This window comes from Dreissena polymorpha, chromosome 4, assembly GCF_020536995.1.
Source record: "Dreissena polymorpha isolate Duluth1 chromosome 4, UMN_Dpol_1.0, whole genome shotgun sequence".
Taxonomy (NCBI): domain Eukaryota; kingdom Metazoa; phylum Mollusca; class Bivalvia; order Myida; family Dreissenidae; genus Dreissena; species Dreissena polymorpha.
Window position 1 is genome coordinate 105,629,675 of NC_068358.1, and position 25,805 is coordinate 105,655,479.

General features: G+C 36.7%; 1 protein-coding gene across 1 annotated transcript in view; it reads right to left on the minus strand.

The window, feature by feature from the left end:
• The window catches only part of LOC127877202 (ATP-dependent DNA helicase DDX11-like), a 177,346-nt gene that overhangs the window by 45,113 nt on the left and 106,428 nt on the right, over positions 1-25,805 (minus strand). The window contains 10 exon segments of the mRNA XM_052422871.1: positions 1,320-1,451; positions 3,985-4,074; positions 10,127-10,172; positions 11,041-11,147; positions 11,797-11,841; positions 12,298-12,424; positions 13,716-13,868; positions 18,052-18,251; positions 20,604-20,691; positions 22,177-22,284. Coding sequence (XP_052278831.1) covers positions 1,320-1,451; positions 3,985-4,074; positions 10,127-10,172; positions 11,041-11,147; positions 11,797-11,841; positions 12,298-12,424; positions 13,716-13,868; positions 18,052-18,251; positions 20,604-20,691; positions 22,177-22,284 — 1,096 coding nt within the window.

The following is a 25,805-nucleotide window of genomic DNA, read 5'->3' on the forward strand; positions in this document are numbered from 1 at the left end:
TCACCAACCATTCAACACCTAAAATTGCTATATTTTAATGTGATTTACATAAATATACATTTAATCAAAGGTTAGTAGCACCATACCAGCTGGCAACATAGGTATAAAGTAAAAAACAAAAAAAAATTTTTTTTTGGAGGGGGAATTTTTAGCTGAAAAAGGGGAAACAAGGGACAAAATTGTCACAAAACCAGGTTTTCATTGTGAAAAAAAAATCTGATAAAGGGAGAAAACTCAAACTGAACTTTTGAAATGACCAAAAAAAATTAACCCCCTTTGTAAGTTTTTTTTTTTTTTAAAATCTATTTTTAGTCGTGGCGACCTTGACATTGGAGATATTGATGTGATTCTTTCGTGGGACACACTGTCCCATGATGGTGAACAAATGTGCCAAATGATTTTAAAATCTCACAATGAATGACATAGTTATGGCCAGGACAAGCTCATTTATGGCCATTTTTGACCTTTGAACTCAAAGTGTGACCTTGACCTTGGAGATATCAACGTAATTATTTCGCGCGACACACCGTCCAATGATGGTGAACAAATGTGCCAAATGATTTTAAAATCTGACGATGAACGACATAGTTATGGCTCGGACATTTATGGCCATTTTTGACCTTTGAACTCAAAGTGTGACCTTGACCTTGGAGATATCGACGTAATTATTTCGCGCGACACACCGTCCAATGATGGTGAACAAATGTGCCAAATGATTTTAAAATCTGACAATGAACGACATAGTTATGGCCCGGACAAGCTTATTCCGCCAGCCCGCCAGCCAGCCAGTCAGCACGCCAGCCCGCCCGCATTCGCCAATCTAATAACCAGTTTTTTCCTTCGGAAAACCTGGTTAAAAAGTATACTTTTTTCATGGGGGAAGCCGCCGATATTCGGCGGTAAAAACGGCCAAACCAGAGCCCTGCTTTTGCTATCAAAAACTTTAAAAAATTTATCTTTTGCAGTATAATTGAAATATAAACAAGAGATGTGTTAGTCAGAAACACAATGCGCCCTTCTGCGCCGCTTTGAAGCCATAACTTTGACCTTTGACCTTGAAGGATGACCTTGACCTTTCATCACTCAAAATGTGCAGCTCCATGAGATACACATACATGCCAAACATCAAGTTGCTATCTGAAGCGACATAGAAGTTATGAGCATTTTTTGAAACCTAAATGAGAAACCAAAATGCAAAGTGTGACGGAAAGACAGACAGACGGACGGACGGTCCGATCACTATGTGCCCTCCTTCGAGGGCATAAAAAAGGTATGATTGGATACGATTCCAATAAAAGGGTGTCTCAAAGCAAACCTACTTTGTTTATTCACCACAATTCTGCCATCTTTGTCTGCATTGGTCAGTGACATCAGGAAGCCCTCGATGTGCATGAGAGGTGACGCCATCACAAAGTCCTCACGTCTGTCGTCATTGACAACCGCGTCTACAACTACAAACATCAGAAATAATATGAATATTGATCTTTGAAAACAGGGCCTATTCAGTTTGCATAGGCTAATCAGTGACAACACTTTCTGCTTTCAAGAAATGTTTTGTTTAATGGAAGTCTCTTCTTAATGAAAATCTATTGTAGGCTAAAAGTGTCGTCTTTGATAAGCCTGTGCAAGCTGCACAGGCTAATCTGGAATGACACTTAAAGCATTTGCATCAATGCCAGTTTTCCCATGAAAGGCAAAATTGGGAAAATAAGAACATAAGAGATTATATGAGAGTCATTCTGGGAAAACTGGGCTTAATGCATGTGCTTAAAGTATTGTCCCAGATTAGCCTGTGCAGTACACACGGGAGTATTAGGGACATCAATTTCAGCGTTATAAAAAAAGGAGGTCCCTTTTAAATGACAATCAAATCTTGGTAGAAAATGTCTTCAATGATTAGCCTATGCCCACTTCACAGGCTAACCTGGGATGACATTTTACCCACATGCATTAAGCCCAGTTTTCACAGAAGACGGCTCAATTGTTCATAAGTGGGTGCAACTGAGCAATACTGTTGAAATTTACACTGGGAATCAAAGTTCACAATGATAACATATCTATAGGAACAATATCTACCATATTACTTCATTGCAAATTTAAATGAAACGGACACTTTTCCCACATAATCAAGTCATTCACATTTCATGTCCTATTTTTTTTTACATTTATGTAACAGAAGTGTTTTCTTAATAACCTTAACAACTTGTGAAAGTGCAATAAACTGTTTTACCTGGTGCAGCCTCTCTCTCACCAACATGCTAAGGTATAATGACCTTGTGTCAAAACAATAATCAGGTGAATGTTCTCAGCACTGCATATTTGTATGTAAACCATCCATGTCATCGTCCCCCAGTCAAGTCATTTACCTTACATTTAAATGTTAGCAAAATGCATGGTGACAAATTATATTGAGCATCTGCAATGAGGTATTCAACTTTGACCATTTTAAAGACTCAGATGTCAGTTTACATATGAGCTGTGCTCTGTGAAAAGGGGGTTTAATGCATGTAGGTAAAGTGTCTTCCAAGATTAGCCTGTGCTGTCTGCACAGGCTAATCAGGAATGACACCTTCTGCTTTTATTATATTTTCTGTTTAAAGAAAATATCTTCTTAGCAAAAATCCAGTTTAGGCGGAAAGTGTTGTCCCTTACTAGCCTGTGGAGACTGCACAGGCTTACCATAATCACTTAAGTTTTTGGACATTTAAAAATAAAATTAACAAGACTATTGCCAAGCAATATATGTCCCCTACCGGCTCCACCATTGTCAGAAATTTACCATTGTCAGAATTTCTGTTTATTTGTTGCCATAGCAACCAGAATTTTTGACGTAGGAACAAAATGATATGACGTGCATAGTGTCCATATTGCCAACTATCCATTTTCAAGTTTCATGAAAAAATATTAAGAACTTTTAAAGTAATCGCAGGATCCAGAAAAGTGTGACAGACTCACAGACAGACAGACACACAGAGCGAAAACCATAAGTCCCCTCCAGTGAAACCGGTAGGGGACAAAAACATTATGTCCACAAATTTTGATAGGGAAAATATTTAAAAAGTACACGTGTCCAAAAATTAAGAGACAAAAATTAAATGTCAGAAAATTATAATTATATTGAAATAAAAGCAATAAATCAATTCACAATAGTGTTTCTACTTTGAAATAAATACAGCTTCACAGCTTTGCTAACTCTTGCCGGAAGTTATACAGATCAAAAAAGTAAAAACATTCAACATACTGCCTCCTTATAGGAAAATACCATTTAAAACAGCTGTTGGGTGAAGCAATTGTTTTTTACCAGTATACAGGGTTATTTACCCAAATGCAAATGTTATGGCCATTGCCCTCGGTCATGCGGTTTTATGACCTTAAGCTGTTTATAAATATCCATGATTGTCAAAGTGTCAAAAAATAAGCAAATACAGTGCTGAAAACTGGTAAAGTGGCGCTGTAAAATATACTGTCAGAAAATTTAGTCATTAATGATAGACGAAAATACGCATGTCCGAAAATTAAGTCACAAAAAATATTAATTTTGGCAAAAAAAGGGGGTGTGCGAAAATTAGGTGTCTGAAAACTTACAGTATCTCGGCCTACACTTTATGCACACGCATTTAACTCCCTTTCATAAAGCCAGGCTCATTTAAAGGGCTTACATGAGCAATAACTGGAGAAAATTGAATATTGTTGAATTTTAAATTTATTAATATGTATGAATATAAATTCAGAGGTAGTATTTATTTCTCTATTTTAAAACAGAAAGGTTTAACATAATGTCGAACTTATCATATCCTCCACCCAAATAAAGTTGCATTTAACTGTCAACTCAACGTGATCTGCTGTTTATTACAAGACAGATAACTTGAAAAAAGTGAACCATACTATTGCCAGAGTTAGCTCCCTGTCCAGTTATTATTAGATGTTAGACTAGAAGTGCTGGTCTATTTCAAGAAAGACAATTTGTAAAAAAGCAAACCATACCTTTGCTAGGGTTAGGTCCCTTCCCACTAATTGTCTGCAAGAAGGACGACAGGCTAGATGTGCTGGTTTCCTTTTGCTTCTCTTGTTCAGCTGTAAAGTTTATGAAATGTCTGTTCATATTTAAAATGGAACAAGGAATTACCCTTCCCTTTTCTGGATAAGAACTTAAAAATCCATGCATAATTGGTTTTATAGCAAATATCAGTGTCATGTACCCAAAAAAATAATCTTTTTTTTTTAAATTCCAGTCTCCTTGCTATATTAAATAACATAACAAACTACTGAAATAAGGTCTACAAGAAAAGAATCATTAATATGTTTTGGTCTTTAAAACACTCTTTGGAAGTGTTTTTTAAAGTGATAGAAAAGATTACAAAGCGTACTAAGTAAAAACCTTTGATTTTTCTAAATTGTATGCAACACTGCCACACAGTCTTATTAAAAAAACTTATTTCACTGATTGGACATACATAGGCCAGAGATAAATGCTCATACCTTGTTTTAAAAATCTATAACAGAATTATTTTCAAATAAAATTTAATATAAATATAATGTTTGGGATTTCAATAGGAAAATATAAAAATAACAACTAATATGGTGACGTGCAGGGGTGGCATAATCTCAAAAAACTATACTTGTCCACGGACAACCATTTAGGAAATTTAACTTGTCCGTTGCTGAACTACACTTGTCCGTTAATGTTTATATAAATTATAAACGCATTTATTGATTAATGTAAAATAATGTGGAATATATCAAAATGAGTATGATTTGCTTGTTTTGTTTATAATTGTATTTCAATGGTACATTCATTATAGCAGTATATTATAAACAATATAAAGACTTTCTAAAACTTTAAATCTTGCAAAGCTAGTGTTATTAAAAAATGTGTTTAACATAAGTACATCGTAATCTTAACAAATTAAACTAGTCCAATATATGAACCTCATCAGACTGAGGCTCTGCACCGCTACTGGTAACAATTTGATTATCATCAACTGGTAACCATTGAAAATCTGTTAGCCAAGTTTTTTTAAAAGTTCTGGTGCGTTTACTTAGATCATATTTTTTATCATAATCTTTCTTAGTATTTTTGGGAAATGGACTGCTCAAAGCTTTGTGTTTCTGCTCTGTTGTTGAAGATTAAAACAAAAACAAAATGTTCCATCTTTACCATTAAAGTCGTCTCAAATAACAAGGTAGACCGTGTTTTGATTATCTTAGTTTGATACTTTTTATTTCCGTCTGATTGTAAATATAAAGAAACCAGTCTGTACACTGTCTAACAGTCGGGCCGAATGTTGAAAATGCGGCATGCTCCCGGTCTCTTATAGAATAAGGGAGATCACTGCGCAGGAGAGTGCTCGTATTTTAGCTTGATTGCTCCGCAAATATCACTGACAATGTAATCGCGTGTCAACATCCGGTTTTGTTAAACTTAATTACGGCTTTAATACAATGTATTTTTTTTGTATACCTGGACCCGACTTTAAAAAAAATTGTTGTCCACGGACAGGGGTGGAGTGAAGAGGGGTGTATAGTGTGGGGGTGTGGACATTTATTACATTATCTTCCAAAAATGCGAAATAAATGCAAAAAAAATAATTCGGGGGTGGGGGGGGGGGGGGTGTGGGGGGCGGGGGGGGGGCGGGGGGTGGGGATTCTTGGGTGCGATAGTTGGACGGTATTTCAAACATAAAATAATAAAAATAAATATTTGTGTTTTTAACCGTTTCAAAAATAAATAAATTGGGGGGGGGGGGGTGAGGTGGGGGGGGTATAGTGTGAGGGTGTGGTGGTAATTTGTGAGATGATCTTAAAAAAAAAAAAATAGAGGGGGGGGGGGGGGGGGGGATTCGGGTGGGGGGGATTCTTGGGTGCGATGGTTGGACGGTATTTCAAACATAAAATAATAAAAATTAATAGTTGTGTTTTTAACCGTTTAAAAAAAAAAAATTGGGGGTGGGGGGGTGGGGAGGGTATAGTGTGAAGGTGTGGTGGTCATTTGTGAGATGATTTAAAAAAAAAAAAAAAAAAAAAAACAGGGGGGGGGGATTCGGGGGGGGGGGGGGGGGGGGGAGGGGGGGGGGCACGGGGGGGATGGTTTGGGTGGAGTCTATTGGGGTATGTCAGGTAAGAGTAGTTTTGTCAAAGTATCAATCAAATCTAATCATAAATAAAGAAGTTATGGCAATTTTAGCAAAATTTAATAATTTGACCTTGAGAGTCAAGGTCATTCAAAGGTCTAGGTAAAATTCAACTTGCCAGGTACAGTAACCTCATGATAGCATGAAAGTATTTGAAGTTTGAAAGCAATAGCCTTGATACTTAAGAAGTAAAGTGGATCGAAACACAAAATTTAACCATATATTCAAAGTTACTAAGTCAAAAAAGGGCCATAATTCCGTAAAAATGACATCCAGAGTTATGCAACTTGTCCTTTTACTGTACCCTTATGATAGTTTGCGAGTGTTCCAAGTATGAAAGCAATATCTATGATACTTTAGGGGTAAAGTGGACCAAAACACAAAACTTAACCAAATTTTCAATTTTCTAAGTATAAAGGGCCCATAATTCCGTCCAAATGCCAGTCAGAGTTACATAACTTTGCCTGCACAGTCCCCTTATGATAGTTAATAAGTGTTGCAAATATGAAAGCAATGGCTTTCATACAGTAGGAATAAAGTGGAGCTAAACACAAAACTTAACCAAATTTTAAATTTTCTAAGTATAAAAAGGGGACATAATTCTGTCAAAATGCCAGTCAGAGTTACATTACTTTGCCTGCACAGTCCCCTTATGATAGTTAATAAGTGTTGCAAGTTCGAAAGCAATAGCTTTGATACTTAAGGAATAAAATGGACCTAAACACAAAACTTAACCAAAATTTTCAATTTTCTAAGTATAAAAAGGGCACATAATTCTGTCAAAATGCACGCCAGAGTTATCTAACTTTGCCTGCCCAGTCCCCTCATGATAGTAAGTAAGTGTACCAAGTTTGAATGCAATAGCATTGATACTTTCTGAAAAAAGAGGACCTAAACGCAAAACTTAACCAAAATTTTCAATTTTCTAAGTATAAAAAGGGCACATAATTCAGTCAAAATGCACGCCAGAGTTATCTAACTTTGCCTGCCCAGTCCCCTCATGATAGTAAGTAAGTGTACCAATTTTGAATGCAATAGCATTGATACTTTCTGAGAAAAGTGGACCTAAACGCAAAACTTAACCGGACGCCGACGCCAACGCCGACACCAAGGTGATGAAAATAGCTCATAATTATCCCCACGCTTTTTGAAAAAAAGGTGGGGATATTGTGGTGATCTCCGCCGTCCGTCCGTCCGTCCGTCTGTCCGTCCGTCTGTCCGTCCGTCCTGGCCACTATCTCCTCCTACACTAAAAGCACTAGAACCTTGAAATTTACACACATGGTAGCTATGAGCATATGTGCGACCCTGCACTATTTGGAATTTTGATCTGACCCCTGGGTCAAAAGTTATAGGGGTTGGGGTGGGGCCGCGTCAGAAATTATCACTCATTTTTTTAGGTTATTTTACATTTACTTCTTTATTTCTACACCGATTCACTTCAAATTGATACTGGACCTCACCTATGACAATACGGTCAATCTCAACCATGCATGGCCCCATTCCCAACCCTGGGGCGCCCCGCCCACATAGGCCACACCCACCAAAAATTTCCATTTACTATAATTTTTTCATTTCTACACGGATTCACTTCAAATTGATACTGAACTTTTGTTATGACATTAGGGTCAATCTCAACTATGCATGGCCCCAATCCCAACCCTGGGGCGCCCGCCCACATAGGCCACACCCACCAAAAAATTCCATTTACTATAATTTTTTCATTTCTACACGGATTCACTTCAAATTGATACTGAACTTCTCTTATGACATTAGGGTCAATCTCAACTATGCATGTTCCCATAACCAACCCTGGGGCCCCGCCCACATAGACCACACCCACCCAAAATTGCCTTTACTATAATTTCTTCATTTCTACACCGATTCACTTCAAATTGATATTGAACTTCTCTTATGACAATACAGTCAATCTCAACTATGCATGGCCCCATTACCAACCCTGGGGCGCCCCGCCCACATAGACCACACCCACCCAAAATTGCCTTTTACTATAATTTCTTCATTTCTACACCGATTCACTTCAAATTGATACTGAACCTCTCTTATGACAATACGGTCAATCTCAACTATGCATGGCCCCATTACCAACCCTGGGGCGCCCTGCCCACATATGTCACACCCACCCAAAATTGCCTTTTACTATAACTTCTTTATTTCTACACCAATTCACTTCTAATTGATGATGAACTTCTCTTATGACAATACGGTCAATCTCAGCTATGCATGGCCCCATTACCAACCCTGGGGCACACCTAGGTCAAACATTCGGCGTGGGGATACGCGTCGGCCTCTGCCGCGCCATTTCTAGTTTTTTTTAAAACAAGGGCTGTTTGTAAAACATGCATGCCCCCCATATGGGCTGTCAGTTGTAGTGGCAGCCATTGTGTGAATATGTTTTTTGTCACTGTGATCTTGACCTTTGACCTAGTGACCTGAAAATCTATAGGGGTCATCTGCCAGTCATGATCAATGTACCTATGAAGTTTCATGATCCTAGGCCTAATTATTCTTGAGTTATCATCAGGAAACAATTTTACTATTTCGAGTCACTGTGACCTTGACCTTTGACCTAGTGACCTGAAAATCAATAGGGGTCATCTGCCAGTCATGATCAATGTTCCTATGAAGTTTCATGATCCTAGGCGTAAGCATTCTTGAGTTATCATCCGGAAACCATTTTACTGTTTCAAGTCACTGTGACCTTGACCTTTGACCTAGTGACCTGAAAATCAATAGGGGTCATCTGCCAGTCATGATCAATGTTCCTATGAAGTTTCATGATCCTAGGCTTAGGCATTCTTGAGTTATCATCCGGAAACCATTTTACTATTTCGAGTCACTGTGATCTTGACCTTTGACCTTGTGACCTGAAATTTAAAAGGGGTCATCTGCCAGTCATGATCAATGTACCTATGAAGTTTCATGATCCTAGGCCTAAGCGTTCTTGAGTTATCATCCGGAAACCATTTTACTATTTCGAGTCACTGTGACCTTGACCTTTGACCTAGTGACCTGAAAATCAATAGGGGTCATCTGAGAGTCATGATCAATGTACCTATGAAGTTTCATGATCCTAGGCCTAAGCGTTCTTGAGTTATCATCCGAAAACCATTTTACTATTTCAGGTCACCGTGACCTTGACCTTTGACCTAGTGACCTCAAAATCAATAGGGTTCATCTGCGAGTCATGATCAATCTACCCATGAAGTTTCATGATCCTAGGCGTATGCGTTCTTGAGTTATTATCCGGAAACCATTTTACTATTTTAGGTCACCGTGACCTTGACCTTTGACCTAGTGACCTCAAAATCAATAGGGGTCATCTGCAAGTCATGATCAATCTACCCATGAAGTTTCATGATCCTAGGCGTATGCGTTCTTGAGTTATCATTCAAAAACCATTTTACTATTTCTGGTCACCGTGACCTTGACCTTTGACCTAGTGACCTCAAAATCAATAGGGGTCATCTGCGAGTCATGATCAATGTACCTATGAAGTTTCATGATCCTAGGCCCAAGCGTTCTTGAGTTATCGTCTGACAACCACCTGGTGGACGGACCGACAGACCGACCGACATGAGCAAAGCAATATACCCCCTCTTCTTCGAAGGGGGGCATAAAAATAGATGAGCTAAAAAATCAGTTGCCCAGACAAGCAAATGTACGACTCGGGCAACTCGGACATTTGATTTCGCCACCCCTGACGTGCTATATGTAAGTATTTAAAGTAATTTCATTTTTGGCGCCATTTTATATAACGTTAATGACGTCATCATGTAGGTCATTTGACTGCTATATGGAGCTTTCCATAAGTGGGCTCTACAATAATGTTATATTGAGTTTGCAAGTTCATGCTTCTTGGTAAAATAATATTCAATAACAATTACAATCTACACACTAACCAAACCCACGTACGACTCAAAAACAAACAAAAAATACTTTGTATCAGTGAATTTTAACAGACTGTAGATTACCTGCAGGAACTATTTCTGGCCTGTATTTCTCAACAAAGCCATGCAACTGAAATGACAGTCACATCGGTTGTTTTAAGTGTTGAGTGTCAAACTCATACACAAATGTTTAGCAGATACAACAGTGTCACACTCAAGACTTTTCATTATTGGAGATTTACCAAAAAATGATTCAAATCATCACAAAAATGTAAATGTAGTTCATTGGTAATTATAACTTTAACCATGACAATTAGCAGAAACCAGATTTTTTTATATTTTTTCTATTTGGGTGTACACATGAAATAGCAAGTGTAAGTTACTTGTGTCTTTCAAGCATCAGATAAGCATGCTGTGACTGTATCACACACACAAACAATATACAGTTATTTCATGGATGCGCGGTGAACAGTCAAAACTGTTGTCCCAAGGTAGCAGGGATGACTTTGGAACTGTTGCCCGAGGCCAATACCACCAAGCATCCATGAAATAAGTGTTTTATTACCTGATCAATTTTCAAACATAGAAAAAAGAGCAAATTAAATTTGTATTTAAACACAACAGTAATCAATAATTTTCACTGTTTAACTGTGAAATGACGTCATTATTCCAGCGGGCAACAGTTCAAACTATTGACCGGTCAACAGTTCAAAATATTCACTGGTAACAGTTTAAAACATTGCAACATTTCTTTTTCGACATCAAGGAAATAGCAAAAAATAATTGATTATCATTTATATAAGGCATCGGGTAATAATAGCAATTATGTATAGAGAAAGCTGAATATTTCTTACAGCTTTCTAAAATTGCCTTCTGTCCAAACTTTTAGCTGATCTCAATGTTTTGAGAAAAAGCAAGTGTGTGATTGCTTCACCAAATGGAAAAACAGAGAATAGGATTTATTGAACCAGACAGGTCAGTCACTTCCAACGTATTACCTTTCTAGAGATCATGCTCTTCTGGCAATATCGAAGTATCTTGAACATATTAACATTGTCCAGCTGGCAGTGGAATAAGAAGTTGTTTAACGTCCACAGGCGGGTTTCTAATAATTTAAAGCAGCATTCTGTTGGAGCGTAACATTTAATTTAATGCAGTGAAGAAAACAAGTCAAATAGTACTAGTTAATCATAAGTAAATTGGGTTGTACTGGGTCATTTGTTGTACCAACACTTATGACATGACCTTACCTGTAATGCATAACAAAATCACTGTAATGGACAACAAAATCAGCTGCAACTTTTTTTTATTGACATTTGTTGCAATAATTGTTCAATCTTTTGAGCAAATTTAGTTTCTGCTTCAACAAATCACATATGTTTATGCATGACTATATTGGAAAACTGTACTTTCATTATAAATAAATGAGTATCCTTTTCAAGGATAAATTTGAATTCATGTAATAGAATCCATTAAAAATACTCTTACTATAAAAACATCCTCTGGACCATTTCATAATACATAATTGCTAAAGTCCATACCATATGATAATAAATTTTCACTACTTAATTAATTACATTGGCATCTCAAGCTCAGTATATATTTGAGAAGCATGGCGATCTAGTTCGTCAACTTATAAAGATTACAAAATTCTCTCGTAAGTTAAAATTGTCGAACGTTTGCTTATGAAACGGCCACCTGATCACTGATAAAGCCAAGCATGAATATAGGAATATTTTTACTCTAACTCTTACCTATAACTGTAAACATTTGCTTATCAGGAACCTGGTCTATTTTACCTGCAACAGTTTTTTCAATATTGAATACATGTTATCAGATTACTCAAAGAAGAAAATGTCACTTTGTCATAATTTATGTAACTTGTGTATGAAGACTCACACACCAAAAGTCATATCTATATTTGAAAGTGTTGCGTTAATTCCGAGCAAGAAAGGGTTTAGTAACCCCCCCCCCCCCCCCCCCAGTGCCTTGGTGAGACTGAACAGATAATATAAAGCACAGTCCACACAGGCTAATCTGGGATGACACTTTCTGCCTACACTAATTGCAGTTTTAAAAAGGCTTAATTAAACCAAAAACTTTCATAAAAGCAGACAGTGTTGTCTCTGATTAGCCTATGCAGACAAATCTGGGATGACACTTTACACACATGCATTAAGCCCTGTTTTGTAAGTAAGAATAATTTTCTAATTATTATTCAGTCACTAACAACCAAGGCACTATACAGTACCCACCTCCAAGTGCCTTGGTGAGACTGGCCAGCACGTAGAGGATCTGCTTGATGTACATGAGGTTCTGGGCCTTCAGGCGCGACCGGTACTTGTGCTCATACTGGCTCAGCTGGCTGTGGGCTCGCACCAACTGTCGCATATAGTACAGGTGTGAGTTTTATAATATTTATAGATCCATGCTTTCAACTGAAAGCAGACTGCTTATTCAGCTGCTCGAAAATCAATTTTTTTTTTTTAAACCAATACTTGTTTGCTAAAAAAATAAGAGGGGATGGAGGGGGCTATTTAATGTGAACTATAATACAGTCTCTTAAAAGAAATTGCTCATTATATACATTTAACAAGTTGTAAGTTGACATTAATGCATAAGCGTCATATGTGTTTTTCTAAAACTCCGATGTAGACCAGAGAAACAAGAAACCGTCGGAGACGGGTGATGCTCCCCAAAGTTTTTTTTTGTAACAATATTGCACTATATATTCAGATAAAAGGAAACACCTTGGGGGCATAACTTTGGACAAAATAATACGATGGATGGTTTAGCAAATTAAAAATTTCAAAGGGCCATAACTCTCTAAATAAATCATCTAACCAGAACCCACTAATGACATGCGCATCTCCTCAAGGTAGTTAAGCTTCCAATAAAGCTTCATTGTATTCCAGTCAGTAGTTGGGGAGAAATAGCCCGGACAAGAATTGCACTATATGTACAGTTTATAGAAAATTTTAAAGGGCCATAACTCTGTGAAAAATCATCCGACCATAACCAGCTGATAATATGCACATCTCCTGTTGGTAGTAAAGCTTCCCATAAAGTTTCATTGAGTTCTCGTAATAAGTTGCTGAGAAATAGCTCGGACAAGAATTGCACTATATGAACAATGGAAAAATTTCAAAGAGCCATATCTCTGTGAAAAATCATCCGACAAGAACCAGCTGATATTATGCACATCTCCTTTTGGTAGCGAAGCTTCCCATAAAGTTTCATTGAATTCCCTTAACAAGTTGCTGAGAAATAGCTCGAACAAGAATTGCACTATATGTACAATGGAAAATTTCAAAGGGCCATAACTCTGTGAAAAATCATCCGACGAGAACCGGCTGATGATATGCACATCTCTTGGTAGTGAAGCTTCCCATAAAGTTTCATTGAATTCTGGTCATTAGTTGCTGAGAAATAGCCTGGACAAGAATTGCACTATATGTACAGTTAATGGAAAATTTCAAAGGGCCATAACTCTGTGAAAAATCATCATTGGTTGCTGAGAAATAGCCGGGACAAAAATAATGCACGGACCGACGGACGGACAGACCAAGCGGCGACTATATGCTCCCCCCAAAATTTTAGGGGGAGCATAAAAAAGGTTCACACTGAAGGCTGTTCACACTGTTGATGCACTTGGCAGGAGTATACTTCTCACCTGTGAACCTGTGATTTCCGTGCTGTACACATTGTTGATGGTTTCCAGAAGATTATGTGCCTCATCTATGATGACTATGCAGTCCTTCAGCTTGATACCGCTGGCCTCCCTAGTGGACTTGTGGAGAAGAGTGTTGTATGGCAGGGCCACAATCTGTAGGTGTATTTAGATGTTTATATTAGAAGTCACTTACCGCCCAAACTGGATTTTCAATAAGAAAACACTTCCTTTAAACAAACAAGAGGGCCTGAAAGGCCCAAAGTTGCTCACCTGAGATAAAAAAAAAATGACCTGTTCTTTGCAGCCCAAGATATCAATAGAACAAATGTTCTAACCAAGTTTCATTCAGAATGAACAACAAATGGCCCCCTGGCGGCCATGTTCTTCGACAGACTGGAACCATTTTTGAACTAGTCCAAGATATTATTGGGACAAATCTTCTGACAAAGTTTCATGAAGATCCAACAATAAATGTCATTCAGGTTGAAAAATGTGACTAAAAGTATTCACAATGTTTCACTATAAACAACTGTGGTAGTGCGGTCTTGTTCGCTTACGCAAGTGAACCAGTCACGGGATGGTTACAAGTTATGTAACTTAGTGAGCACTTATGTAATACGGAAATATTTATCGAGTCTAATTAAAGAACGCGTATTTCCGGTCAGGATGACACGACTGACTGGTTGTAATTCAATTAACTAAAGGCGTCCAGTCAGATACGCCTAAATACACTCAAAGAATAATCTATAAGTGAAAACCAAAGCAGCTTTAACGAAAATAACTAACTTTTATTCTAAGAACTAGAAAATGAAGAACAATGACAGAGAATTAAGCACAGGTACAAGCCAAGTCTAAAGAATTTAAGCATCATTAAAAATGAACAAATACAGCAAATACCTTAATGAATATAAAAAGAAGCCTGTTTAAACTTTTACTCTTATATAAAAGAAGGTGTATTTTCTCAAACCGTCATTGCTATGAATATTAGACCGGTTATATTTACCATTTGTATACCTTTTCTGTACATATTGTATCATATAACAGAAGGGAATAGCAACATTATATATTGTGAACTCATTACAATCCAATATTGAGTAAGGAGATTTTTCATATCCATGTCTATTCATATCTATGTTTTCGTAAAATAAAGTCATATCTTTGTTTTCAGTAAAATATAAATATAAACTAGAAAAGTCTGGGCTCCGTTTAAAGTCTCCTTATCAATTAATTAATACTGTTATTTTTCAGTCAGATTCAAATTTGATGCTTATTCATAAATACATTTGCATACAATTATCATAATCTAAAACTGCAAATATGCATTGTGGTATTGATTATTAATTCATATGTAGCTAAATTGTAATTTACAAAATAAAAAGAATTATGACCTGATTACTTTCTTAAGAATATATAGTGAATAATCCAACATTTTGTGCAAGAAGATTATCCTTTAACATGTAATTTGTTTCATTCTCATCAGATTATTTGCAAATTGATAATATCATGATCTCAGAAAATTAAAACACTGAACAGCACATTTCATCTTTCTAATCAGTTATCTTTACTCTGGGGAACTTTGTAGAGGTTTTCTCAAAGATGGCCTATCAGTAATAGTTCCCATTATAGATTAATTTGCTACAAACTGATAGCAAATGTGACAAAACAATAAGTACAGATTTACACAAGAAATTACAACTTAGCCCAAAATGTCATTATAATAGAAATAATATGCATTTTGAAGTATTTACCCTTTAAGTGTTTTGAAACCAAGGGGTCTAACAAATTCCAGAGGTGAACTAAAAATAGATTAGGGAAGCAGGTTAAACAAAGGAGTTAACTATTACAAAGTTAAATCTAAAGTATGTACATGTTATCTTTCTTTAACATTTTGGCTTATCAGATTCTTGTGAACTAGACTGTTTACATGTTTTCACTATATACATATAGAGAAAACTGCCCCGCCCCCCCTTTTTCACCGATCTTGACCATTTTCGAACTCATCCGAGATATCAATGAAATCAATATTTTGACCAAGTTTCATGATGATTGGGCAAAAATTGTGACTTCTAGAGTGTTCACAAGGTTTCTCTATAGCCATATAAGGAATACTGCCCTGCTCCCTGGCGGCCATGTTTTTCAACCTACCGGAACCATTTTTGAACTCAGCCAACTTATCATTTAGACAAACATTTTGACAAAGTTACATGAAGATTGGGCATCAAATGTGACTTCTACAGTGTTCACAAGGTTTTTCTTTTTTTTGACCTAGTGACCTAGTTTTTGACCCAGCATGACCCAGTTTCGAACTCAGTCGAGTTATCAATCGGAAAAATGTTCTGACAAAGTTTCATGAAGATCGGATAATAAATATGGCCTCTAGAGTGTTCACAAGGCAAAATGTTGACAACGGATGATGCACGACGGACAACAGGCGATCACAAAAGCTCACCATGAGCACGATGTCCTCAGGTGAGCTAAAAAGACCACAAAAGCGGACAATGTTGTCACTGATAAGCCTGTGTGAATTGCCCAGGCCTATTTGGTTCGATATTTTTGCAAATGCATTAAGCTTCCATTTTGTAAAAGTGTGGCTAAAATAGCTCATTTATAAGTTTCATATTCACTGCAGACTGCATTATTGTTACTCTAAGATTTCAGGCACCAAAAAAGATTAATATTGTTTATGTCTGAAATTTTTAATTATAAAAAAATATTCCCTAAATAGAGGGTCCGAAAATTTAGAGATACACTGACAATATACCTTAATTATTGGAAGTTCCTTCTGTCCGTGCACAATGTCACACACATGTGATGTGATAAATGAGAATATGTTGAATTGTGATTAAATGCAATAAAAAAAAAAAATCAGTTATTTATTTTTAGAGAAAATTGTGTGTGTGTGTGAAAAACTGAGCTCACAAAAAAATATTTATTTTAAAATGTACAAAAAAAGACTATGTGTGGGTCTGGAGTGGGTCCCAGCATTCCTACTTCATAAAATTGCGACACTCACTTAAGTCTGGACTTATTCACCAAGAAGGAAAACTGATCTATATTACTGCTTAAATAGGACAGCCTCTGATCTACAATATGCGCCTCCACAAATGTGATTCACATTAAATTTGTAGTATTGTCCAATTATTTCACTCTGATATAATGTGTCCAATTATTACACTCTGATATAATGTGTCCAATTATTACACTCTGATATAATGTGTCCAATTATTACACTCTGATATAATGTGTTCTGACCTAAAAAAAATAAATATTGGCTGTGCTCTGTGAAAGAGGTTTAATGCATGTGCCTAAAAAGTCGTCCCAGATTAGCCTGTGCAGTCTGCATAGGCTAATCAGGGACAACACTTTCCGCTTGTATGATATTTTTTCTTTAAAGAAAGTATCTTTTTAGCAAATAATCCAGTTTCGTTTAAATGAAGTCTCTTTTAGCGAAAATTCAGTTTAAACGGAAAGATGTCCCTTATTGGTCAGTGCAGACTGCACCGGCTAATCTGGGAAGATATTTTACGCACTTGCATTAAACCCCCTTCTCACAGAGCACGGCTCATATAAAAGCATATTTTGATTTTGTTTGTGATTTTCCATAAGTACATAAGGTAAGCAATGCTTGATGAATGGATAATATCCTGAACAAAAGATAAACATGTAGATGAATTTAAATTAATCATAGAACATTCTATCACCATCCTTCAAAGTGCAGTAGCATGACTATTATGAAACTAAGATTAGCAAACCTGTGTGAGGTTGCTTTGTTAAAATTTATGGTGAAATCAAATTTATTAATGGTTTTACATTCATATTAAACAAAAAGGTGTTTTTTTTATTATTATACAATTTAGAAAATTTTATGCGATTAATTTCACAATTTAACTTGGGCACTTTCACAACCTGGTCAGCAAAAGAGCTGGTAAGATACCTATTGGTGAAACACTGCCTTTATTTGGACAGAAAACTGGAAGTTATTGGTTGTTACATTTGGGCAATTGGTACATATACCAATGACATTTTTACCACTTGAATGATCATTGAGCCTAGTTCTGGGAAAACAGGGCTTAATGCATGTGCCTACAGTCTCGTCCCAGATTAGCCAGTCTAGTCTTCGGAGACAAGGACAACACTTTCTGCCTAGAATGGATTTTTTTTTAGAAGAGGCTTCCTTTACATGAAAAATTTACATAAAAGCGGAAAGTGTCATCCCTAAAAAGCCTGTGCAATTTGGGATGAAACTTAAAGCATACCCGTTAAGCCTGGTTTTCCTATATCAAGGCTCAATTCAATCAAATATATTCCAATATTTCTGCCAACAATTCACCATCACCTCTGCTTCAGGCACTGATTTCCGTGTGCCAAAGTACGGACAGGCCTTCATCTGCTTTCCCAGCATGGCCAGCTGTTCAATGTCGCGCACCTCTAGGAGGGCAGAGTCCTTGAACACCTCAATCGCCTCCTGTCGGTAGAACGGGCAGCCCTTAGCCCCACCTACCCTGCGCTTCTTGGGCTCACTAGTATCCTTCTTTCCTGCACAGAAAATGTCAGTATAACGATTAATCGAGAATCTGTTGGGACAAACTTAGATTTTGCACATGCGTTAAGTGTCACCACGCATTAGCCTGTGGGCTAATCAGGGACACAATTTCCAATTTTATGGAATGTTTGGCTTTAAGGAGGTCTCTTCTAAACAAAAATCCAGTGCAGGCAGAAAGTGTTGTCCCTCATTAGCCTGTGGGGACTGAATAGGCTTATCTGGGATGACACTTCATGCACAGGTATTAGGTTCATTTTCCCAGACCATGCCTCAATTTATGGCATTTTTATCAATAATATGGAACCTAAGATTTACAAGCGCTTGACTACTATGTGTTTTAGAGGAAGAAAGACCATTGTCTGGCTAATTATTCAGAAAGAAAAAATAGAATTTATTTTCAAATCCTACCATTTTGTTAACATTATTTCTTTGGCTTAAAAACTGTCCCATTTGTAAAACATTTGTTCTGACTATCATAAAGAAACCAGCCAAACACTTTCAATCCATGTAAGGTAACAGTTTTATGAGTGTAAACAGGGTGAGATCATTATAATATATGCGAAGAAAATAAGAATGTCATAATAGTGAAATGCCCTGCATATAGGAACATTAAAGAATATAACATGTGTTTATATTAATTTAACTTAGCTTACCCATTGCTGTGCGACTCATGTGTTGAATATTTAAGCAGCCATGATTTAATTTGCATGTGAACTTGTTAATTTCACAGACCAGCCATTTAAAAACATTCCAAACATTGACTGTAAATTCCACTTTTGCTGTTGTTGTTGTTCTTTCTGTGTTTAAACTTCAATTTCATGTTACGATGTCTAAGTTTGTGCACATTGTAAGCTTCTTATAACGTTTAGTGACTATACCTTTACATCTTAGCTGCATGCCTATTTTAATATGGATACATTAGTACATTTTTCGTATGTTATTGTCAGATCACTCACATTTCTGATCTAGTCGCAGCCATCTTGTCGCGTTGGATTGTGGTTAAAATTTAGTTATTTCTGGCAGCGACTCAACTAGGCATGAAGAAGGTTATTTTTCAGATATGATGAAATCTCTGTTTAATACTTGTCTAAAGTGGTGTATCCTTATCTCCAAGCGCCCATAGTTTGGTTCACGTAAATTTGTGTTCAAAATCCAATATGGCGGTGTATTTTTGCGTGATGTCATTTTGAGCGTTCAATTTTTATTTTTTTTAAACCTTTAAATAATTATATAAGTTGACCTGATCAAGTGTAGAAAATAGAAAAATATTGCATAATTAAATTATCTGGTGCCTTGAATTTGTTTTAAAAACAGTAAAATATGTTAAATTGATTATTTAAGACTTTCTTTATTTTCCCCCCAACTCCGGCGATTCGTGCGACTTTTTTTCCCAAAAATCCGGCGTTTCGCGCGATTTTCCCCCCATCAAAAAAGGCCAGGCCCTTTCCCCAAAATCAGATAAAAACCCCTGGAAACTGACTTGTTTTCCTCATTTTAATAAATAAGCAATAAAACAACACTATATATATTGAAATATTCCTGACAAGAATACGGAACCACAGACGACGCGCAATAGCAAGCCTTTCCTTGTAACAAAACTTCCATGAAACAAAAGTGAATGGCTCACATAACAAAGTAACAAAAGTAACATATCTGCACCCATGGTGAAAGGTCTTTTAAGCAAACACTAAAATATTACTATCATTATAATTCTACTGCTTATACCTCAGTCACAAATAGAGACCGATTACCGTCTGATCAGTGGACGACGTTTTATTCCGCTCATTGATTATAGCATCTGGCAGCGCCTGGATTAATTTTAAGTCTCACTTAAAATTTTACTGAACGTCAGGCCTGGGAAAATATCCAGTCGAGATCGAAAAAAGATCTGACGATCAACGTACGGCAAAAGTCAAGGTATTTCCCAGGGGTATATACATCGGCCGGCGACCATCTGATTGCCTGAGGGCCACAGCAAAATGACTGTGCTAATACACTTAAATTAGTCCGATGTAGGCCGATAACCGAGTGTTGATCATCAGATCTTTTTCGATCTCAACTCGATTCCTTTCAGGGCTCCATGTCAGATTTAAAATTAATCTGGACGCAGCCCAATGCTACAAAATGACCTGGTGTTGGTGCGATGAGCAGAAAAATACGTCGTCCGTTGATCAGACGGTAATCAGTGTCTATTTGTGACTGAGGTATTAAACTTTGTAACTCATTGGAGGGTAGACAGCTCCAATGTGTTCAGTCTTCCCAGTGCCTGGAGATCGGAGACAACGGCCCTGATCGGTTTATTTGTGACTAAGGCATTATCCGGGATTAGAGAAACAAGAAATCACCGGTTGATTTCTTCTGCAAGTCTCTGCATGCATCGTTCATCAAACTGAGCGACTTCAGCCTCTTAACAGCTTCATTTACACATAGGTTCTGAAAATATTATGTCTGGTTTAGAAAGTTGAAAAACAAGAAATCAACAGCAAACAAGGTAAACAACTGATTTTCAAATCTGTAAATTCTATCTTCAAGATAACATTTTTTTGTAACAAAGACACATATAAGGAATGATTTCAGTAACTACCTTCATCCTGTGATATAAATAGAGAATAATAGGTTGGTGACGTGGATGTAGAAAGGTTATCTGGCGAGTCGGAGGAATTTATCGGGTGAGCCAAAGGCAAACCCGATAAGATCCTCCAACGAGCAAGATAACCATTCTCCATCAACGTCACCAACCTATTATTTTATTTATTCTGTCACATTTACAACATTCCTTGAAATGTTTCCAAAATATCTAGTTTTTGAGTATTGTGTGTCAATATATTTAAAATGCGAAACATCATGCGCGAACAAAAACATTGTGACGTCAGGTCATGCAAAGCGCTTAGGCTAGCTTCCATCTTGTTAAACAACACAGAAATCTAGTTACTCGTTATTATTCAATACACAAAGACGAAATTATGCAGTTTAAATAATAATGTTTAAACAAACAGTACTTTACATGTATTTGATATTTTATTAATAGAAAAAAGTATATTTTATTAATTGAAAATAGTAAAGGCATGCGCATGCGCAGAGAGCAACTGACGGATATTCGAGGTCATCAGAGGTCAACTAGCCTAATATCTTTTGGGTTATTAGGTTACCTGGTTTTCGGGCTCATTAAAAGGCATGTGACAGGATAACTACCAATACCACCTAAAGTGTTTAACAAAGCTTTTTAATTTAAAACAAGAGCTATCTCCATAGGATTACATATGCCCCTGATTAACGCTTTGATAGAAATTATGAGCATTTTCGAAACTTAAACGCATTTTTCAAAACCTGAATGCGGACCCTAAGTTCAAGGTCAAGGGGTCAGAATTTGTGTGCGTATGGAAAGGTCTTGTCCATAAACACATGCATACCAGATATGAATGTTACATCTGAAGGGACATAGAAGTTATGATCATTTTTTGAAACCTAAAAGCAAAGTGTGATGGACAGACAGACAGACAAACAGACAGACGGACAGTGCGATCACTATATGCTCTCCTTCGGAGGCATACAAATCCTGCAGGAAACTTATTTGAATCAGCTTAAAATTTTGAATTCCATACTCTGCAATACTTTTAAATCAAATAGGTATTTTTAATGAGTCAACTTTATGGCATTCATTTATATATGACAAATATTATTTTTCAACTTGGTCCAGATGTGACTTAAACAAATATTATGCGCAAAAGTAATTTTGATTTTGCAAAAATGGGCCTTAGGAGTTTTTTAAGGTTTCAATTGCAGTAAGTATACACCAGCAAGTTATTCTAAACTAAAAAGAAAGATTAGAAACAAAAATATCTGTGCTTCCACTAACTTACGCTAAAAAACAAAACCCAAAATAATGTACTTTTTTAACCTTCACACTAAAGTATTTACCTGTCTGGAACCAAGAGAGATGACTCTAGTTTCCTCGCCATAAGGTGACTTGATTACCTCCCTTACAAACTGGGATAGCTGTGAATGTGTTCTACTGCAGAAATAGATCTACAACACACCAACACAATCACTGTATACCATATATGAACAAGAGCTGTCAGAGGACAACGCGCTCGACTATTCGAGTGCTTGAGAGTGTAAGCCATCATGGGGAAATTGTTCAAATTATTCAATAAGGTCAAGGTAATAGTTCAGGTATATTTTCCACAATCTATCGAACATTTGTAAACACACAACAAAAAAAGAAAGATTTTATTTCATGTTTTATAGCAATAGCTTTGGTGGAAAGTTGAAGTTTGGACGGTCCTTCAAAAATAAAGTAAATAAATAATTGTTTTTGTTTTTTTAACCATGTTTCAAAGAAAACCATATTCTTTTTGGGTTCGGTAGGGGGGTGGGGTTGAAAGAGGGGGTAAAATGTGGGGTGTGGTCATTTATTTAGACGATCTTTTAAAAATAAAAAAAAGGAAAAAAAATATTGAGGGGTGGGGCAGGGATTCTGGGTTGGGGCGTGGGGTATTGTTTAGGTGGAATACATTGTGGTATTCAGGTTAGTGTTGTTTTGTCAAAGTATTAATACAATCTGATCATAAATAAAGAAGTTATTGCAATTTAACTAAAATTTATTCTTTTGACCTTGAGAGTCAAGGTCATTCAAAGGTCAAGGTCAAATTAAACTTGCCAGGTACAGTACCCTCATGATAGTAAGAAAATATTTGAAGTTTGAAAGCAATAGCTTTAGAAGTCAAGTGGATCTTTATACAAAATTTAACAAAATAATCAGTTACTAAGACAAAAAAGGGCCATAATTCTTACAAAATCCTTGATACAGGTGTCTGCTCTTGTTTATAGATTGGGGTCATGTTGGTTAAGACGTTTGCAAAATATGAAAGCAATATGTCAAGGGACATTGACAATATTTGAGGTGGTACGCAAACTTTAACATATATTTATCAATAACATGCATATTCTAAATAGAAAAAGGGCCATAATTCTTACAAAATGCTTGATACAGTTGTCTGCTCTTGTTTAAAGATTGGGGTCATGTTGGTAAAGAAGTTTGCAAAATATGAAAGCAATATGTCAACAAACATTGAAAATATTTGGGGTGGTACGAAACTGTAACATTTGCACGCTCACACTAACGCTCACGCTGACGCCGGGGTGAGTAGGATAGCCCCACTATATATATTTCATATATAATAGTGGAGCTAAAAATTGATATATTTATGCCTCGCTCTGGGAAAATGGGGCTAAATGCATGTGCGTAAATTGTCGTCCCAGATAAGCCTCTGCATTCAAAACAGTCTAATCTGGGACAATACTTTCCGCCTTAACTGGATTTTGGCTAAGAAGGCAATTCCTTTAAACAACAAGACCATAAGATGACATGTGCCCCCTATACACGCTTTGATAGAAGTTATGAGCATTTTTTTAAACCTAAACGCAGATTTTGAAACCTTAATGCGGACATTAAGTTCAAGGTCAAGGTCACAGGTGTGGCGAGCCAGTCTTACCCGACTAGGTCTAGGTCCGACAATATAAAGTTTTGGGAGCAAGTCCTTGCAATACACGCGTCACGTTCACACCTTTATTTCGTCTACATAAACAGTGCCGCCGCCGACGTGAACAAGTCGACAATGACGTCTACGACGGTTATGGCCACGATGACAAATGTGAAGACTATGACGAATACAACGATTACAAATGTGTGTGACATTCACAAATATGTTCTATGTGACGTTTATGACGTATATCATCGTAAGTACAATCTTTGTGATGATCACAAATACGTTCTTATTGACGGTTATCTGTAATTAACAATGCGAATGAAAAGTATAATAAGCAATTGACAATATTTCATGCAGAGTCTAAAAACATGTGCGTAATAATAACATATAATATTATGAAAATTACACAACATTGCTCTCAAGTGATACAATAACACATATTTGAAATGAAAACTATATTACATTCACAAATGACAGTGTGGTTTTCCTTTACCATTATTACAGAGTTAATAAATCAGACTTAAATAGTCACTCAAACCAAAATGTATCAATTAATTTACACTTGTAGAAAAATGCAAACACATTACTACAAAAACTAACCATAGAATAACAATATTAAATTACTGAACAATGCCTTCTCAATCCCCAAACATTTTATATTTCGTTAATGAGAAACATGACCCACTTGTTTCAGAGTCTTAACGTGTTCTGCCGGCTTCGGGCAGCGTTTCAATCGGACGTAAACTAATTCTAAATAAAACCATGAAAATGAAATCATTTTGACCAATCAAATTCTAGCCGTAGCCCCAGCAACCACTTCTAAATATATCCCTTACCAAATTTGGAGTTGCGGAAATGCCATGACCATATTCGGAGTGTCGAAACTTCAAAGCATTGTTAAGCATTAGATTTGACATAGCAATTAAAATGTATGGGTGGTCGACTTTCCCAGTCGCGGAACACCGTTATTGTTTCATCATCATTCTGCTATTTTGAACAATGGTGCTAGTCTGCAACAACAGGGGTTAAAATTTTTGTGCGTATGGAAAGGCCTTGTCCATATACACATGCATACAGAATATGAAGGTTACCTCTGAATCGACATAGACGTTATTAGCATTTTTCCAAACCTAAATGCAAAGTGTAACGGACAGACAGATGGACATACCGACAGTGCGATCAGTATATGCCTTCCTTCGGGGGCATAAAAAAACACACATAAAAGCGAAAATATTGTTTTTGATTTGCCTGTGCAAACTGCCAGTGCCCCAGATAAGCTGCGTATCGGCGTTTTTCACCCTATTAAAATGTTTAAATACGCAACGAAATTCAATATAATGCATATTGAAAACGCAATCAATTTGACTTTTACGCTTATTCTTTAAATTTGATGCGTACGATATGAGTCTCGATCGAAAATGCTTCGCTCAATTTCCGTAATTTTTAATTGGAATAATTATCGTACGGCGGCGAAGACTTTATTCATTCAACAGTGAGCAAGCGCCTGGATGACGGAGGAGCGAAACAGTCGAAGTTATTCAAAACGCTATGCGGACTAAATTTAAAAAAAAATTAAGCGTCTGACCAAAATATTTATGACGTGCATTTGTAAAGCGTCTGAACTTTCAGTTTCTATAACGATGCGAAATAAAAAATTGTCCATGCGAATCGAAAATGCTTCGCTCAATTTCCGTAATTTTTAATTGGAATAATTATCGTACGGCGGCGAAGACTTTATTCATTCAACAGTGAGCAAGCGCCTGGATGAGGGAGGAGCAAAACAGTCGAAGTTATTCAAACGCTATGCGGACTAAATTTTAAAAAAAATTAAGCGTCTGACCAAAATATTTATGACGTGCATTTGTAAAGCGTCTGAACTTTCAGTTTCTATAACGATGCGAAATAAAAAAATGTCCATGCGAGGTCGAAAGACATGCGCGATTGTTGCGCTAAATGTATGTCGATCGCAAACTTTTTCCAACCACGTACAAACAACGCAATCATTTGTGTTATCGATTTCTTAGCCACTGTGTATGCAGCAGTTGAAAGAAGCTAGCT